This window comes from Trichosporon asahii (assembly GCF_000293215.1).
Source record: "Trichosporon asahii var. asahii CBS 2479 unplaced genomic scaffold scaffold00053, whole genome shotgun sequence".
NCBI lineage: Eukaryota > Fungi > Basidiomycota > Tremellomycetes > Trichosporonales > Trichosporonaceae > Trichosporon > Trichosporon asahii.
Genome location: NW_014040871.1, coordinates 69,889 through 87,395, shown reverse-complemented (window position 1 = coordinate 87,395; position 17,507 = coordinate 69,889). Strand labels below are relative to the sequence as shown.

The 17,507-nt window shown below is 60.8% G+C and overlaps 6 protein-coding genes across 6 annotated transcripts; 1 reads left to right on the top strand and 5 right to left on the bottom strand.

Annotated features, from left to right (window-relative positions):
• Nucleotides 1-133: 133 nt before the first annotated feature.
• Nucleotides 134-2,493, bottom strand: A1Q1_03171 (glucose oxidase; the record flags this gene model as incomplete). The annotated part of the gene is made up of 5 exons (XM_014323624.1): nucleotides 134-495; nucleotides 545-833; nucleotides 877-1,636; nucleotides 2,155-2,262; nucleotides 2,324-2,493. 5 exons carry the CDS (start codon nucleotides 2,491-2,493, stop codon nucleotides 134-136), a joined length of 1,689 nt encoding a protein of 562 aa, XP_014179099.1.
• Nucleotides 2,494-4,641: 2,148 nt separating this feature from the next.
• Nucleotides 4,642-7,575, bottom strand: A1Q1_03170 (calcium-transporting ATPase 3; the record flags this gene model as incomplete). The annotated part of the gene is made up of 1 exon (XM_014323623.1): nucleotides 4,642-7,575. One exon carries the CDS (start codon nucleotides 7,573-7,575, stop codon nucleotides 4,642-4,644), a length of 2,934 nt encoding a protein of 977 aa, XP_014179098.1.
• A 753-nt stretch (nucleotides 7,576-8,328) lies between these two features.
• Nucleotides 8,329-8,673, bottom strand: A1Q1_03169 (uncharacterized protein; the record flags this gene model as incomplete). Its single annotated transcript, XM_014323622.1, has 1 exon — nucleotides 8,329-8,673. The coding sequence occupies one exon, from the start codon at nucleotides 8,671-8,673 to the stop codon at nucleotides 8,329-8,331; it is 345 nt and encodes a 114-aa protein (XP_014179097.1).
• A 1,846-nt stretch (nucleotides 8,674-10,519) lies between these two features.
• On the bottom strand, nucleotides 10,520-12,601 carry A1Q1_03168 (uncharacterized protein; the record flags this gene model as incomplete). The annotated part of the gene is made up of 2 exons (XM_014323621.1): nucleotides 10,520-12,465; nucleotides 12,565-12,601. 2 exons carry the CDS (start codon nucleotides 12,599-12,601, stop codon nucleotides 10,520-10,522), a joined length of 1,983 nt encoding a protein of 660 aa, XP_014179096.1.
• Nucleotides 12,602-12,983: 382 nt separating this feature from the next.
• Nucleotides 12,984-14,023, bottom strand: A1Q1_03167 (alcohol dehydrogenase; the record flags this gene model as incomplete). Its single annotated transcript, XM_014323620.1, has 2 exons — nucleotides 12,984-13,221; nucleotides 13,269-14,023. 2 exons carry the CDS (start codon nucleotides 14,021-14,023, stop codon nucleotides 12,984-12,986), a joined length of 993 nt encoding a protein of 330 aa, XP_014179095.1.
• A 1,601-nt stretch (nucleotides 14,024-15,624) lies between these two features.
• Nucleotides 15,625-17,493, top strand: A1Q1_03166 (uncharacterized protein; the record flags this gene model as incomplete). Its single annotated transcript, XM_014323619.1, has 1 exon — nucleotides 15,625-17,493. The coding sequence occupies one exon, from the start codon at nucleotides 15,625-15,627 to the stop codon at nucleotides 17,491-17,493; it is 1,869 nt and encodes a 622-aa protein (XP_014179094.1).
• Nucleotides 17,494-17,507: the final 14 nt, after the last annotated feature.

The window sequence follows — 17,507 nt, the reverse complement described above, 5'->3', positions numbered from 1 at the left end:
AGTGGAGGGATTGACTAACATCTAACGTCTAACGACAGGCCGCACATCCCAGGTCTGTGAAGCAAGTGCATAAACCTATCGCACAGAGCATTACTATTACATAATTATTGTCCTATACAACCATTATTGTCCGTTACCTCTGCCCGCTCTTGATAATATCCGCCGCCGTCTCAGCCACGCCATAAAGCACGCCCATGAGGTGCGCGCTCACCTGGAAGGAGAGCACAGAGGCATCGACGACTCTCAGATTGCTCGTCCCATACACGGTCAAGCTGGCATCGACGACCCCGCCGAGGTGCTTGGGGAGCATGGCGCATGTGCCCACGGGATGCGCGACGGCGACATAGTTATCCCGGACCCATCGCTCGAGATCGGGATCAGACGACAACTGGGCGCCGGGACTGCGTTCGGCGTCGACCAGCCCCAAAAGAGGGTCGGCCGAGAAGATGGAGCGGGTCAACTTGAGCGCGGCGACCTGGACCTCGGCGTCGAAGCCTGACGCGAAGTCTGTGGTCAGTTTCTCTCCACAGCAGAAGTAACTCACAGCCAGCCGTTACTCGCGGGTTCGAGCTTGGGTCGTTGGACGTGATGCGCACGCTGCCCCGCGACAATGGGCGGAGGGCCCACACATTCGCCCCGACTGTGCCGTCCCCGTCGTTCAGCGTCAGACTCAGCTCGGCCAGACCAGCCTGGTACATGATCTCAGCCTGGTGTTGGAGGATCTCCCGCCCAGCCTCAGCACTGATGAAGCCTCCATGCTGGGCTCCGACATCGGCGGCGCCCGAGATGGCATCTGACAATTTGGCGCGGAAGGCGCCGTCGTCTCCGAACAACTGTCCATTAGCACACCCGTTGCGAAAGTCGGGATGGACTTACAGCCGTAGCGTTTGGGTATGCGATGGCGAAGCCAGTCGGGCCCGTGGAGCCCTTCTGACCCCATGTCATGAAGTTCATGGTCTGTTCCTGGAGACCGGCGCCGACACCAGGGAGCTCGAGGTTGACCTCGACTCCGGCGCCGGTCAGTACCGACGCCGGTCCGATGCCGCTGCGCTGCAAGAGGGCGGGGGACGCGATCGCCCCAGCGGCGAGAATCACCTCGCGCCCCGCCGACACAAACTTGTCTCCTATCTCGACGCCTGTCGCCTTGAGGCTCGAGCCCTGGCACTCGGTCCGGATCCTCGTCGCCCTCGTACTAGCCAGCAGGCTCAGATTCTCCCTGTCTGCGTAATACGCAGTGGACGCCGATCGCCGTCCCTCCCCGTCCACCGTGAGGGGGTGGAAGGCGGCCGTGTCCGCCTCCCCGCCGTCGGCATCGAAAACCTTCTCAACCCAGTGACTGGCGGCTGAGAGAAACGCACCACCAGCGTTCCCGCCAAGCGACGTGTATCCGACACTGACTGGGCCGGTGTAGCCGTGATAGTCTGCGTTTGCGCCCGCGCCGGCCGCCTGCTGCTCCTCGCTCGGCCAGCGGAAGGACTCGGCCTTCTTCATTGCCTCGAACATGCGCGGCCAGGTCCAGCGGCTGCCGTGCAGCTCCGAGGCGACTGAGTCGTCTAGCAGGGGAGAGAACTCGGACGAAGAGGGGCGTGTATACGCCATGCCGTTTATGGAGGTCGAACCGCCGAGCACGCGCCCACTGGGGTGTCAGCTAGCATCCGGGGTACTGTTAGCGGAGAGCGAGCAGACAGAGCACACCAGACGGTTAGGGCCGTGAAGCCTCACGAGGGAAGTCGGCTCCGTAACCTGGGCAGGAATCCGCAACGTATCGGCGACGTCACCACCGCCGAGCCATGGCGCCGCAGCACGCCGGAGCCAGCGTCCAGGTCATGCTCCAGTCCAAAGAGTGGAATTTATGGAGGGAGGATCCAGATCGCCCAATTCATGACGCCATAGAGATATGGCGGTGAGCCCCCCTCACCCGACCGTCCCACTCCGCTGGGTTCCTCCTCCCGTTGGAAGCATTCAGAGAAGGTTGGGGCAAGTATTCAGACAAGGTTGGAGCATGCCGCTTGTTGCCGGCTTCCCTCACTTCTGGGGTTCGCTGCTGGACTTCCCGCTGCTTCTGCCTGGCGCTCACCGCTCACCGCTCGCCGCCTACCACCGGTGCTCGCTCCAGTCGCAGGCGGCTCTCTACGTTCGCCGCGACCAACTCACCCATAGATTGTCTTCCCCTCCGTCGTGTCCCACTTCCACGCCAGGTCCTTGCTATCGTCCCACACTGCGCCGTACTGGTTGGGGTCGCTGACGGCGGGGTCGTCCCTCCTATCAGCGCCGGCTTCGATGACCCTGCTTGTCAGCTTACGACGTTGACTGCTTAGCTTACAGGACGGAGACGCCCGGATCCTCTGAAAGGCGGCCGGCGACGACGAGGCCGCCCAGGCCGCCGCCGATCACGACGTAGTCGAAGGTCTTTTGCGTCGCTTCGTCGAGCGAGATGGCTCCTGAGAGCACATGCGGCACGGAGGCGAGCAGCGTCAAGAGGACGAGTCTCATTTTGATGATCCGAGGAGGGCGTTGGGGTGGTCGAATGTGTCGGAGTGTCGAAGTGTCGAGCCGGTGTCGCGGTGTATGAGCTGTCGGTCGAGGGTGTCGGTGGTGGAGTCGGCGTCGGGTGCTGGTCAGCGTCACTGTCAGTCGAACGTCAGTCGAGCGCCCAGGTGCGCTTTGCCCAGCTGTGGGGAGGGGGGTTGGAGCAAGCTCACATCGGTCAAGAAAGTCTATATATGATGTCAGTCGAACTCTGAACCGATTGGAGTCAGGCGCGACAGGGGAGGGAGAAGGTCACCTGTGACATCTCGGCGGACAGTGCAGGGACAGCGTGCCCGCGTGCCCGACAAACATGTTACATGCTGGCTGCGCTGCATGCGGTGCGACTCGCCCTCGCGATCGTGCGAAGGGAAGACGATCACCCGCGGGACAGGCATCGGCACAGTCACCCTCGCATCGTGTGGCAGCCTGGCCGGACGGCATGTGCACTGAAGGCGCCGGAAGGAAGTCTGACCCCGAAACAGTGGACCCCGAAGCTTGGACCCTCATCCGGCGCCCCCGAAGGATCCGGAGAACCTGGAGGACCTCGAGCAATCAACGGGAGAGCCGATTCATGCGCTTCCAAACAATCGCGCAATCGTAATCTCTGGGAAGCAGTCACTTTAGCTCCTGAGAAGTAACTCTCTCTTTCTTGTCTGCCTTCTCAAGCCTTCCGGCTCGCGAGCTTGGTTAGCGTGGAGGGGCGGGCCGGGCTGCGTTCCAGCAGAGAAAGCCCTGGGTGGTGATGGTACCTGCGGATGGTGATTCCGGGGTGCTCACGCATGCAGATCACGTTACATTCGGCAATCACGTTACACTTCTGCACACAGTCGTCCTCATCAGTAATGCAGTGGTCGAGGCCAGGTAGAGTTTCAGCTCTGGGAAATTTCCAGGCCCAGCAGTCCAGCGTGGACGACTGTGGTGGAGGCCGAGAACCAGGGACGACGGCTTCCGGTGAAGAGCTCGGGTCACGTAGTCCCACATTCCGGCCTCGCGCACCAAGGAACGCTGGAATGCGATTTGCTTCCGCTCCACCCTCATGCCTGGATGAGCACCCGCGGGCGCTGGAGTGACCATCGTGACACACCAAGCTTGACTGCTTCCACAACGAAAACATGGCCCAGACTCATTGATGTGCGTCCCAGGAAAGAGGTACGCAATGTATGCAAGGCACCGAGAGGAGTGAATTGCTCATATTTACGACCCGACATGTGGTTTAAGCACGCGGGAAGACGAATGGAAGGCAAATGCTTGGGGTCTGTGTCTATCTCGTCTATCGAGCCTGTGTCGAGAAGTTTCAGGCTGCATGGCAGGCAGGGTGCGCGTGTCTCGTGAGTACGGCATTGGGCACTGGCCTCTGGCCTCGTGAACATGCTGCCCTTACTTCGGGGCGCGGCGTTGAGAAGCGTGACGAGGCGGGAGTCAGGCCGTTCCGCGTTCTTTGCGTGCGGCTCGGTGTCCCAGCCGCAAGCCGCGTATCTACAACAAAGTTGCAGAGGCTCTAAGCAGCTTATTGCGAACCAGAGCACGGACATTGCTCAAGCTTCTGTTCCTCCAGCGCTCCGCTCGCTCCACGCGGGGACTTTGAACATCAATGACACGAGCTTTGCGTCTACGTCGACAACTCTGAGTCTATCTTGTGGAGCTCTCACTGCCTCCGGCACACAACACACTGTGTGCCTCTGTGAGCGCCCTACATGGAGCCATCTGGGTCAGATGGTTGGAGCCAGAACTCCCAATGGTAGTAAGGTACCTCGCTGCAAGTGCTCGTGGCTCGCGCCATCGACGCTCGCCTGATTGTGTCATTCACTTTTGATGCATAGTCCTTGAAAGGATACAACCGATTGCCCAAGCAATGATGCTATGTTTTTAGATTGTTGATGGGGTGGCAGTCTCCTCGCGGCTTGATCTGGCCTATCACACACTGTATGTATACAGAGGGAGCCAGAGAGCGAGCGCGCAGAGGGAAAGACTGCCGATGCAAGAAAAATTGCTGTTGGAATTGGGTGCGGATGGGGAAACGGAATGAAGATGGAAGATCGATTGGGGTATTGACAGAAATGCTGATTATAGATTCGTTTTGATTTGAATTGCACAAGATTTGTGTGTGTCGGCTCAGACGTCGACGGGGATGGTCTTCTCCATGCGGAGGGTCTTGTCGCCGGACTCGATCTGGGCCTGCTTCTTGTTCCAGCCCATGATGCGGCGCTTGAAGAACTTGTACGTCTCGACGAAGAAGAGGTAGACGAGGATCATGCCGAAGACGATGCCCCACTCCCACTTGAGGGGGCCGACGAGGAAGACCTTGTTGTTGATGACGGGGATGTAGATGACGGGGAACGTCGTGAGGGAGAGCACGACGACGCACCACAGGAGCACCTTGTTGTCGAGCAGGTTCATGCGGAAGACGGACTGCATGACGTGCTTGCACTCGAGAGCGTGGATCATGAGGATAATGACGAGAGTGGCGAAGCAAGTACCGCGAGCCTGGAAGACGGGGTCGCAGATCGCCGAGTCGCCCTCGTTACAGTCGTGGCCGAGGTCGCCGGGGAAGTAGCCCCACATGACGATGACAAAGTTGACGAGCGCGAGAGCGCCCATGACAAAGCCGTAGACGAACAAGTCGATGTAGTACTCGAGCGTGAAGATGCGGTGGAAGTTGGTGGGCGGCTGGTCCATCGCGTCCTTGGCGGTGGGCTCGAGGCCGAGCGCGAGAGCGGGGGGACCGGCAGCGAGGGTGTTGATCCAGAGCGCCGCGACAGGGGAGAGGGGGAAGACCGAGATGCCGTCGTCATCCTTGAATGCCAGGCCGATGAGGAGAACGATAATCTCCGCAATGTTGCCCGAGAGCAGATACAGAAGGAACTTTGCAAGGTTCTTGAACACGGAGCGGCCCTTGCGGATGGCACGGATACACGAAGCGAAGTTGTCGTCGGTCAGAACGATACGAGCGGCCTGCTTGGCGACGTCGGAGCCAGTGCCCATCGCGACACCAATGTCAGCACGCTTGAGCGCGGGCGAGTCGTTGACACCGTCACCGGTCATGACGGTCGTCTGGTTGCGGCGGTGGATGGCGTCGACCATGCGGACCTTGGTCTCGGGGGCGCAGCGGGCGACAACGAGGGGAAGCTCGGGGAGCGCGTCGACCTCCTCCTCGGACAGGGCGTCGAACTGCATGCCGGTCATGACCGACTCCTTAGAGTACGACTTGTCAATGATGCCGATCTGGAGAGCAATGGCGGTAGCGGTCGAGGGGTGGTCACCAGTGAGCATGCGGACGGAGATACCAGCGCGGTGGCAGTCGGCGACGGCGCCGGCAGACTCCTTGCGGGGCGGGTCGTAGATACCGGCGAGACCGAGGAAGGTGAAGTCCTGCTCAAACTCCTCGCGCGAGAGGTTGGCAAGGCGGTTGGCGGCGTCGGCAGGCTCCTCCTTGCCAGCGAGGGCGAGGACACGGAGGCCGTAGGAAGCCAGGGCGTCGACCTTCTTCATGATGTTGTCGCGGTCCTCATCGGTCATCTCGCGGTTGCCGACACGGGTGCACTTGTCGATGATGCGCTCGGTAGCGCCCTTCATGAGGCAGAGGATGCGGGGCTTCTCGGCACCAGAGTGGGGAGTGTGCTTGTACGCGATCGACATGCGCTTAACCGTAGAGTCGAAGGGGTGCTCGACGAGCTGCTCGTAGATGCCGAACGACTCGCGCATGTGGTTCGAGTGGTGAGACTGGTTGGACATGACCTTGTGCAGAGCGTGAGTACCGGTGAGCAGGGGCTTGCCCATGCCGAGCTTGTGAGCCGAAACCTGGAGTGCGACCTCGGTCGGGTCACCACTCGCCTCCCAGCCCTCGTCGCCCGAGGGGCGCATGAGAGTAGCCTGGTTGCAGAGAGCGACGCAGAGACCCATGTTGCGGAGACCGGTCTCCATGGCGGAGCGAGAAATGGCGTTGGTGTCGTCGTCGCCAGAGCCGGAGCGGTCCTCGTCCGAGGGGTTCAGGGAGACCATGCCAGAGGGAACAAGAGCCTTGGTGTCGGCAGTGACCTCGCCACGGGGGTAGAAGGGGTCGGAACCAGTCTCAAACGAGTAGGTCTGGCCACGGGCAGTGTCGACGGGGGCGGCCTCGTTCTCGCGGGGGTCGAGGGCGGGAACCCACATCTTGCGGACGACCATGCGACCGACGGTAAGCGTGCCAGTCTTGTCAGAGCAGACGTTCGAGACACCGGCGAGCGCCTCAATCGCGTCCATACGACGGACGAGGGCGTTGCGCTTGGCGAGGTCAGACGAGGCACGGGCGAGGGTAAGCGAGACGACGGCGATGAGGGAGGCGGGAAGGATCGAGACAGCGGCGGCGACGGCGTAGGTCGCGATCGTCATCTTGAGGAGCTCCTTCTTGAATCCGGTGGAGGCGACGACGACGACGGCAATGATACAGGCGGCAACGAGGAGGATGTAGCAGAGCTCGTTGAGCTTCTTCTGCAGAGGGGTCGTGTCGGCAACACCAAGGAAGACCTTGAACTTGTGCCAGACCTTGGCCCAACCGCGCTCCTTGCGCTGCGCCTTGGTCGCGAGCGCCTTCGCGATGCTTCCGATCTCAGTCTCCATTCCAGTGGCAGTGACGACGCAGAAGGCGCGGCCCTTGGTGACCTGCGAGCCGGAGAAGACCATGCTGACACGGTCTCCGACGGGGCAGTTCTCCTCGGCAATGGGCTCGGCCTGCTTGGCGACGGGGAGCGACTCGCCAGTGAGGAACGCTTCGTCACACTCCAGGTTGGACATGCCCTCGAGGACACGGCCGTCGGCGGGAACAATGTCACCGTTCTTGAGCAGGATAATGTCTCCGGGGACGACATCCTCGACGGCGATCTGAGTCGTAGTGGTCTGCTGGGGGTTGTGGCGAACAACGGTGGCGGAGGGGGCACCGACGGACTCGAGCGAGGCGACCTTCTTCTCGGCCTCCCACTCGGAGTAGGTACCGACGACAACGTTCAGGACAACAAGGGCGGCAATGACACCACCCGAGATCCAGTCCAGGGTTCCGAAAGACGTAGCCATGGCGGCGACTGCATGTTAGCTTCAGATCTTTGCTTCATCGTGGCTGAGGGCGCATAACGGGGACGATCGTATCGTGAAAACAAATGGCGTCGGCGGCTTGGCAACAGGGACAGACTCCGCGATAAGCACAGGCGGTACGCCGCAAGACCGCGAGGTGCGCGCTTACTGCGCACGTAGCGGTAGCGGGTCGCGACTGTGGTGTCTTGGGCAGGTGCCACAGCAGGCACCAGGCGTGAGAGGGCAGGTGACCTCATGATGTAATGCGGGGGCGGGGAAACCCAGAGGACTCTGCCAGGCAGACTCCAGTGAAAAAAAATGGAAATTACCCGGAGACCTCCAGGGTCCACCGCCGATACCGTGCGGCGCGGGCGGCGGCGAGAGCGGGGTACGGTGGGTGACTGCGCGATATTCCAGCCAAACCGATAGGGGCATGGTCCGAGATTAAAATCGCGCACCTCCCCGACCCCACCTCCACCAACCACACTCGCTCCGCCGCTGGGCGCCAAGCGGCGACGGATGTCCTGAAGCACCATAATGTCACACTACCCGGCCCAGACCTGCTCCGCTCGCCGCTTGCATGCTCCAGCGTCTTACGGGAGCATCTGCAGCGCTCCCTCCGCTTCGCTCGCACTCTTCGCCAAAGAGCGAACAGCAAACCAACAGTGGCGAAAGTGGAGCAAACTCGTCATGAGAGTGGAGCCGACTTGACAACGACATGGAAGGATGTTTAGAGAGGACAAGGAAACGGAAAGCTTACTCACTGAGTACGAGCGTCATGGCATTGGCAGTCTGCTGAGCAGTGATCTTGAGGAGAGACGGCTTCTTGGGCGGCTTGAGGCGGTTGGGGCCGTACTGCTCGAAGCGGCGCCGAGCCTCATCCTCGGAGAGACCCTTCTTCTCGTCGACATTGAGGGCGTCGAGGACTTTGGAAGGGTGCGCGGTGTAAGGGGGGAAGGGGAGGGCTTGGGAGCCGGCTTCGACGGCGGTCTCGGTGGTGGCCGCGGTCGTCGACGTGTGGTAGCGGGGCAGGCCCTCCTTCGTCGGGACAGAGTTGTTGGAAGAGTGCTTCTCGATTGTTGGCGGGTTTGAAGTAGACATCGAGGGTGTTGTGTTGTCGATGATCGATGGGGAGGACAAGTCGAGTGCCAAGCCAAGGCTTTCTTATATATCATGCATTGCTCGAGTTGGAGCGAGTTGGCCAAGATCGCGAGCTGGCAAACGGTCCGGGCCGAGGCATGCCTCGGCGTCAAGCTCAGCACGTAAGCCCTGGAGCAACAGGGAGGAACATGTCTCGATGAAGGAGGCAGGTCCGGGTCGGGTCAAGGGAGGAGGGGACGCCAAGACATCGGGGTGCCGGGGATAGCGAGCGGCTGCAGCGGCCTCGGGGCCTGCGCCTGCGTGCATGAGCAAGCTTCGTGAGGACTCGCGTCCGGGTCGCATGCACCTGCATCAACGTTGGTGGATCATGGTCGTAAGCCAGATACCACAGTGTCTTGGCGGCGTCTTGGCGCCCTGACTCCGCAGTGCCCATGCCCGGAGGATCCTCCGGGCATCTGACGGGCATCGTCCGAGCTTCCTCCGGCAGCCCTCTCCGCGGGGGCGGCGGACGGCGGCTCACCCTCAGGCGCCAGGCCCGAAAGGCAGAGAACATGAGATGACGGCCAGGGCGGGGCAGGGCGGCTGCACGGTGGCAGTATCTCCCAGGCCCAGCCCCACAGCCAAAGGTCCTTCCGCCGCCTGCCTTGATAATCTTGGCTTTTGGCATCTGGCAGGTGATCGCAACAACTCCACCCGAACGAAGCGTAAACAACGTCTCAGTCAGTGCTCTCCGTTCGTCAGTGCGCCGGGGCGTCGGGGCCAGCCGCACCAAAGACGCATTGCATGCATGGACGTTTTGTCTGAGTTACCCGGAATCGTAGGGGCGAGCAGAGCCGGGGAGCGACGAGCTTGCCTTTGGGGAGATCTTCTCAGGCATGTCCGGAGAATCGTGCTATGACGAAGCGGATGTCAACAGTCAGCAAGTATCCTCAGAGCGCTAAGGAACGTTCCTTCTACCCCGCAGTCTCCACCAATGCGAGATGATCTTTGGGGGCGGCGCCGCCGGCGACCTGACTTTGCGAGATGAGGAGATTGAGCCAAGACTTGGTGCCAAGAGGCTGACTTGGCAGGCACGGCCAGGGTTCAGGGTGTGTCGCTCTCGACCTGGCTGGTGGAGGGGACCACTTTTGATCTGGGTGCGCTACTTTTTCTTGGCGCTTTGATTGGCTCTAGATCCGCACCCGCTCTCTTTCCCACGGTGTGATCTCCAAGTCCCCGGCCCGTGCCTCGCTATCCAGGCAGGATTTGCCTGGACATGTGAGTCGATCGCGCAAGATTCCAATCATTCGGCGCCCACGGCGGCCTAATCCCTCTCTGAAAATCTGCGACGACGAATGCGGGGCCGCGGGGAGACCTCTCACTCAAGGGCGGCAATCGCGGCACTTGACCCGGGCGCGGACTTTTAGATGCGCGATATCTTTGATCAGAGATAGTGGGCGGCCTCCCCATTGGCTGTCGCCGGTAAACTCGGCGACTGCGTCATGCGTAAGCGTCAGTGCTCAGCGCCAGTCCCCCGTCCGCCGTTCCCCGGCTGCTGCGCACCATCTACCCGCCGCCGCCCCGCCTCTTTGGTTCTCACGCGCGATGCCTCGGCCCTCAGCTAGTGCCACCGCTCCATCGTCGGCAGCCACACGGTCACCGCTATCTACAAATCACTTCACAGCTACGCACGGAACGCCGATGCACCAGGTGCACTGCTTGGTCACCGGCGGACCTTCCCCTTTCGGCGCGATCTTGCCGACGCACGCGACCACCCGAACAGTTTGCCACCCGCCTATTTTAGCCTCTTCTTATAGTCTGTTTAGCCTGTGAAGACGTCAGGTCCGTCTATCACACTGGCGTGCGCTTAAAGTCTTGGCGTCGTGACCGTCCACCGAGGACCGGCACGGACCAACTGCGGAGTCGATACAGCCCCCTTCCCGGTATCCTTCGCAGCGTGCTCAGCACTCCCAGGGCGCTCCGGACTGCGATGCCTCCACCGTGACCGCACATTCGCATGCGCAGCCGAAGTCGCAGCGGCTGCCGCAGTCTCAGCCGTGGACGTGGACGTCTCGGCCGCCGATGCCGTCGCTATCGGTGGAGGTGACGGAGGTGATGACGGGATCAGAAACGTCATCTCCGATTGCGGTGACGACAACCCGCCGAACGGCCCTGGCGACGATGCAAGGATGTCACTTACCGAAGCAGACGATGTACGTGAGGCTTGCTTCGATAACGATGATTGCGTGCGCTGTGGCTGTGGAGAGAACGGCGAGGATTCCGAGGACTCCGAGTCCGATAAAGGCAGAGATCGACGGAACGCGTCTGGGCCTGACCTAGACCCAGGTGACACAGGTGATGCCATGTGCGGTGATACGAGGCTTGCGTCACGCGACCCGCGCGGCCCGGGCGCCAAGCCTTTCGAACCCAAAGGTCCAGGAGGTGGGGCCCACGCCGAGCCTTGCTGGGTGTTGATGTCGTTTGCGTTCTGGCTCTTCCGCTTCTTCGGGTTGCTTGTCTTGGCATTGTCGGCCTTGGCCCTCCGTGCTCCGACGTGAGCCGGACCAGAAGCCGGCGATGCCCCATGCGTCGAGCGCGTTCCAGATTCCGACAGTCGCGCGACTGGAGATCCAGATTCCGTTATCAGCGTCTGAGCGGTCTGAAAGTCTTGGCTCATCCGACGTTCAGTCTGTTCCTTTGCCCGGGCCTGAATCTTGGCATGAATCTTGGCGGTTAGAGTGTCCATGGCAGGGGCGGGGGGTGTAGTCACTTGAGAACCTGTTCCCAGTGACAATCGGCGGGCCTCCGCTTTTTCTGCCCTGTCCCGGATCTTAGCTGCGATACGCGATGATAAGGTGTCGGTCGGCGAGCTGCCGCTCCCCCCGCCAGTGTCAGCAGGTAGCGATGACGGCACCTGTGGAAGCGGCACATCAGCCTTATCTGGTGAGCGAGCGCTTGGCTGCGTCGACACTCGCGAAATGCGCGCGCGTCGCGGAATCTCGACGTAAACAGTCCGTCGCGGTGTTGTTTGCGTTTCCTGTTGTCGCTTAGACCGCTTCGCACTACGGGCCTGGTCGCTCGTGCGAGGCGTGCCTGCTGGTGGGTGGTCGGAATTGCCGGGAGAAGCACCACTGATACCCCCACTTCCAGGGGAGCCAAGAAGCCGAAGAGGCCGATGGTGACTGGACGGAACGCTTGGGGAGGTCGCAGTAGGTGCAGCGGGGCTGTAGACGGATGAGGATCCGAGCGAATCCGCTCGTGCTCGAATCTTGGCCCTGATGATAGCTTCCAACCCCGTATCTTTGGGTGTGACAGGTGCTGGGGGTATCTGTGCAAGGCTCAGTGCCACCTGCGCTCGTGCATTGATCTTGGCTTGGATTCGGGCATCTAAATCACTCATTCTGGCCGGGTCGCCAGTCAAGCGCAGGGTTGCAGCCTTGTCCTTCCCCGTGGAGAGACCCTTGTTTGAAGTACTCGATGTTGGCGGCGGCGGACGTCTAACGTCGGGAACTGAGGTGGAGGTTCCTTTGGAAGTGCTCGCAACGCGTTTACGCTTCTTCGGCGCCTGCTGAGGCTGCTGAGATACCAGGTTGGTGGCTTGCGCCGACACGCCGTCTGCTTGCGTCCCCAGACGCTTCCTTCCGCTGGGGCTCCCGAGCTTGCCGGTGCCGCCGGACTGTTGAGCTTGAGCGTCCGAGTTGAGTGCGCGATTTTTGTTGACTCTTGATGACCTCCTCACTTTGGGAGTCGAGGAAGGCACGATTGGCTGAGGCATCGACGCCGCCGAAGAACCATCAGCAGCCCTGAGAGCACCTGCAACTGCCCGTCAGCTCAGTTTCGCTAAAGCAGTCTCGTTCGCAGCTCGCGCATCGTTCGTCTGCTTTGTGCCGCTCGCTTCGTAAAATCGCTCACCGTTTTGGGACGAGCCCTTGTTCTTCCTTCGCCCCATGTTGGACCTGCACCGTCTGTCGCTATCGAGTCGAGCCGCGCGAATCCACCGGAAGTCGATATTCCCCACGATAACGCGATGTGAGTGTCGACTATCGGCCAGCGGTACGTGGATGTCGTCTCGCAATGATGATCATGCTCTAGCTGTCGATGGTGTCAACAAGGAAGGACGCGTTGAAACAACAAAGGGCTCCCGTCTTGACGGGGGCAAACATTAGTGGAGGCTTAGATGAGGTGTGCAGGTGTGTACGCGTCGCGAGCTAAATGAGCTGAACCCTTTCAATACACTTCATGATTGGACTACTGGCTACCTATGAAACATCGTCACCTAAAAGCAAAGCTTTCTTTGCTCCATTTCAACAGCATGAACGGCCTGCGCGAACTCAAGCCGCGTCCTCGTGGACAGCAATAACGATCTTGCCCCGCGTCTTGCCGGAGTCTACCTTGTCGTACGCTTGTTGGAACTGGTCGTACGGCACGACCGAGTCGAGGACAGGCTTCCAGCCCTTCTGCTGGATGAGTTTGGAGATGCGAGCGAGGTTCTTCCCACTGGGCTCGACAAGGAACCACTTGGCATCCTTGACAGGCTTGCGTTCAGGCTTGGTCGAGTTCGGGTCGACACTGGAGGTCAGCTTTTCGGGGGTTTTTAGCTGCGTATCTCGACTCACCAGACAGAAACGAAACTGCCGTTGTCCTTCAAGATCGACCAGCCTTTCTCAGTATCGCGGCCGGTGCAGTCAAAGATGTGGTCAACCTTCTCGGGAAGCTGGGCGAGGTCATCCTGCTTGTAGTCGAGGTACGCCTCGGCACCGTCCTTCTTGCAACCATCAGCTGCCGCACCGCCGCCGAAGCCGATGACGTGGGCGCCAGCAGCAGCAGCGAGGCGGACGGCCCACCCACCAACGCCTCCACTGGCGCCGGTGATGAGGATGCGGTAGCCCTCGTTCTTCTTGCGGGCAGCGGAGTCACCCTCGAGCGCGGCGGGGTCAAGGGGCCCGTGGGTGAAGACGCCGTCCCACGCAGTCAAGGTCGAGAGCGGTGTCGCGGCAGCCTCGGACCAAGAAAGGCACTCGGGCTTGGGGGCAATGTTCTCCTCCAGGATAGCAGTAACTCCGCGGAGGCTGCCCCACATCCAGGCGTTGTTACGCCACATGACAGCGTCGCCAGGCTTGTAGGGCGAGCCCTCTGGGGCCTTCGCGATGACACCGGCGCCCTCCGTGCCCGGTACACGAGCCTTGCGCTCCTTGAAGAGAGCGGGGAAGTTCTTCTCCCATCCCAACTCGCCGAGGCAGGGCGAAGTGCCGTAGACGTAGATGAGGTGCTCGCTTTCGGTCGCCTTGGGGATGGGGAGGGTGGTTGACTCGAGCTTGGTTGACGAGGGGTCAGGCTGGAAGACCGCCTTGGATTCGGTGGGAAGGGACATCTTGGTGCTGAAGTGTCTGAGGACGGTAGAGAGGATGATGCGTGGCTGAGAACGAGGAAGCATTCAAGGAAGTCTGACGATCGATCGCTTGCTCTCTTGGTGCGACGGTGACTGAGCTGGCCTCGAACCCGGCGAATTTATGGAGCGATGACGGAATGGGGGTCACATCGGCGTACGACGAAGTTGGCCGAGGACGAGATGGGAGGATGCGCGCTGCTGACTCACGGGTACCGTCGGAAACGGATGATGGCGGGGGATGGATCTGTTCACAGGAGTACAGGGGTGCATGCGGGTGGTGCAAGTGCTTCTCACGAGATCTTGCCGAGCGACGGGGGGCGTCAAGATGACAAAGGAAGTGGAACATACGGAGACGACTCCGACCATGGCTGGAACAGGTTCAGGCACAACATACCTCATCCACGTGGTTTCGCCCTTCATGTTTTGGCACGTGACCTGCTCTTCGTGTTACGGTGTATGGCTAGAGAGAGGGCCAATCGAGCTCGATATGAAGACAAGAATACACAGCAAGGAGGGATCGACGTCGGAGTGGCCGTGGCAGACGTTGACTTGATGATAGCAGAGCTCCGACCCGACGCTCGGTGCTTCCATCGGAAGATGAATCCACCACCGCCACGACTCAGATGCCGCTCCGCGCGACACTTGGCATTTGGCCGCCTTTCTACTCTTTCAAAGAGACACTCGCTGCTGAGAAGAACCTTCGTCTGCATCTGAACTGCGGGACACAGCGATGCATGGAGTCAGGAGCTCTCCGCAGGTTACCCATGTGGAGGGGGCAATGAGCCATCGAGGAGGATACCAAGGCTGTCTTCTCACTCCAGGACAACTCCCAAGACACGCCCATCATCAGCCCTGCCATGGGTGCTCAACTCCTTGCGTGCAATGGGGACGTCGCCAGGAGACAAGGATGCAAACAAGCAGACACAACAGACACCGACGAGACATTTCGTAACGTTTCCGATTACCGACAATTCAGCGGGTTCAACCATTTACGAGAAACGCGTCGGTCGCGCGAGCCCTGGCAAGGGATATCACAACCCGCAGTGGCATACCGTTGAAACTCAGGCGAAAGTTGCAGTCTCCCAAGCGTACAAACGTTCCCGCATCGCGAGCCTGTCATCTCGGGAACCCATGTATGAACCAAAGATGGGAATATGCTTCCTCCTGCCGGAATCTTTGACCCTTCGATTCCTAGTCTGAGTCAAAACGGGCTATTACCATAAGCACCGGCACGGCATGACGACAGCATAACGAGTACGTGCGCTATGAATTGTTTGAGGCTATTCTCGATTTTCTCTGCCCATCTCCCATCCTTGTTCTCCTTACGGCAGTTTTCCGGCTGCATGCAAGGATCCAGCTTCATGCATAACGCGGGCACCCTTACACGGGAGACCTGCTCAGGACATGGCATTCTTCATCGCCGTTGCCGCCTCCGGTTGTTGATGGCCCACGGCTGTCGGCAGAGGTGTTGTTGCCACTGAGAACTGGGCACTGCGGGCAAGAGGTGCTAGCTCAATCAGTATAAGATCCCCGTAAGAGGGCACAGAGCCCGGCTGCTGACTCCCTTCTACGCTCAACCGACCATGCTGCTGCTCGCGACATTGACAGCGGCGCTCTCCCTCTCCCCAGCGCATGGGGCAGTCGTCGACCGTGGCCTCTTCGACAAGACATATGACTACATCATCGTGGGCGGGGGTACGGCCGGTCTCGCGCTCGCAGCCCGACTCTCGGAGAACCCAAACCTCGACATAGCTGTGATTGAGCCCGGGATCAAGTACCAGGTCTCCAACATCGCCTTCAGCAGCACGCCTGGCGCAGACGTGCTCTTCATCGGCTCGTCGATGAGCGACTCGCAGCCCCTCGTGGACTGGAACCTGGAGACGGAGCCGCTTACGGGCGGCCTGGGGCGCAAAGTGCACTATGCGCGCGGCAAGTGCCTCGGCGGCAGCAGCGCGCGCAACTTTATGATCTACCAGCGGCCAGACCGCGGCTCGCTCGACATGTGGGCGTCCCTCGTCGGCGACGAGAGCTACTCCTGGTCCAACTTTGAGCCCTTCTTCCGCAAGAGCGTGACCTTCACGCCGCCCCGCAACGATGTCCGCGACCCGAACGCCACGGTCACCTGGAGCGCTGAAGCCTACGACGCCGGAGCCGGCCCCCTCTCAGTTACGTACCCGAACTACGGCGGGCCGTTGACGTCCTACCTCCTCCCCGGCCTGGGTGAAGCGCTCGGCATCCCCCTCGTCGACGGGTTCTCGGCCGGCAACATTCACGGAAGAAGCTATGCGCCCGTGACAGTACAGGCGAAGAGCGGGAACCGCGAGTCATCGCAGACGTCCTTCCTCGACGAGGCGGAGCATAGGGGCAACCTGCACGTGCACAAGATGACGCAGGCGGAGCGCGTCCTCTTTGACGAGGAGCGGAATGCGGTCGGTGTCGAGGTGGGCTGGGGCCGCAAGTTCATGGCGCGGCGGGAGGTGATTCTGTCTGCTGGCGCGTTCCACTCGCCGCAGCTCCTCATGCTCTCTGGTATAGGTCCCGCCCATCATCTGCGCGAGCATGGCATCAACGTGATCGCGGACCGGCCCGGGGTCGGGCAGAACCTGACAGACCACATCTTCTTCTCGCCCACATACCGCGTCAAGGTGCAGACCTTTACTTCGCTCGCGAACAACATTCTCAAGATTGGCTGGGAGTTCCTCACGAATTTCAGCAGAAACCGAGGCGTGCTCACCAACAATGTCTCGGACATGATTGCCTTCGAGGACATCCCGCGCGAAGACCTCAAGGCCGACACCCTCGCGCTGCTCGACAGGTACCCCGAGTCCTGGCCTGATGTCGAGTATATGTCTGCCCCCGGGCATATTGGCGACTTTTCGAGTCTGTTCAAGAACCAGCCGAAGGATGGGTACCAGTATGGCGCCATGCTGGCGGCGTTGGTGAACCCGCAGTCGAGGGGGAGCGTGACGCTGCGCTCGAACAGGATCAGCGACAAGCCAGTCATCGACGCCGGGTGGCTGACGCACCCCGCTGACGCCGATGTAGCTGTCCAGGCGTACAAAAGGGTACGAAAGGTTTTCGCCTCGGACGCTGTCAGGCCCGTCCTCGCCCATCCCGAGGAGTATCATCCTGGCCCCAGCGTGGCGACAGACGAGGAGATCCTGCACCAGATCAGGCGCGACATGATGACCGTCTGGCATGCGTCAACGACGTGCCGCATGGGCCGGGTTGATGACCCCACCGCCGTGGTGGACAGCAAGGCAAGGGTCATCGGTGTCAACAAGCTCAGAGTCGTCGATGCGTCCGCTTTTGCGCTCCTCCCACCAGGCCACCCGCAGAGTGTGGTATACGCGCTGGCGGAGAAGATCGCGGCCGACATCTTGGCGGGAATCAAGGAGGAGGAACAACACAGTCTGGACAACAACTGGTGGAAGAGGGAGGCGAAGCTGTAGCCACACATTCCTTT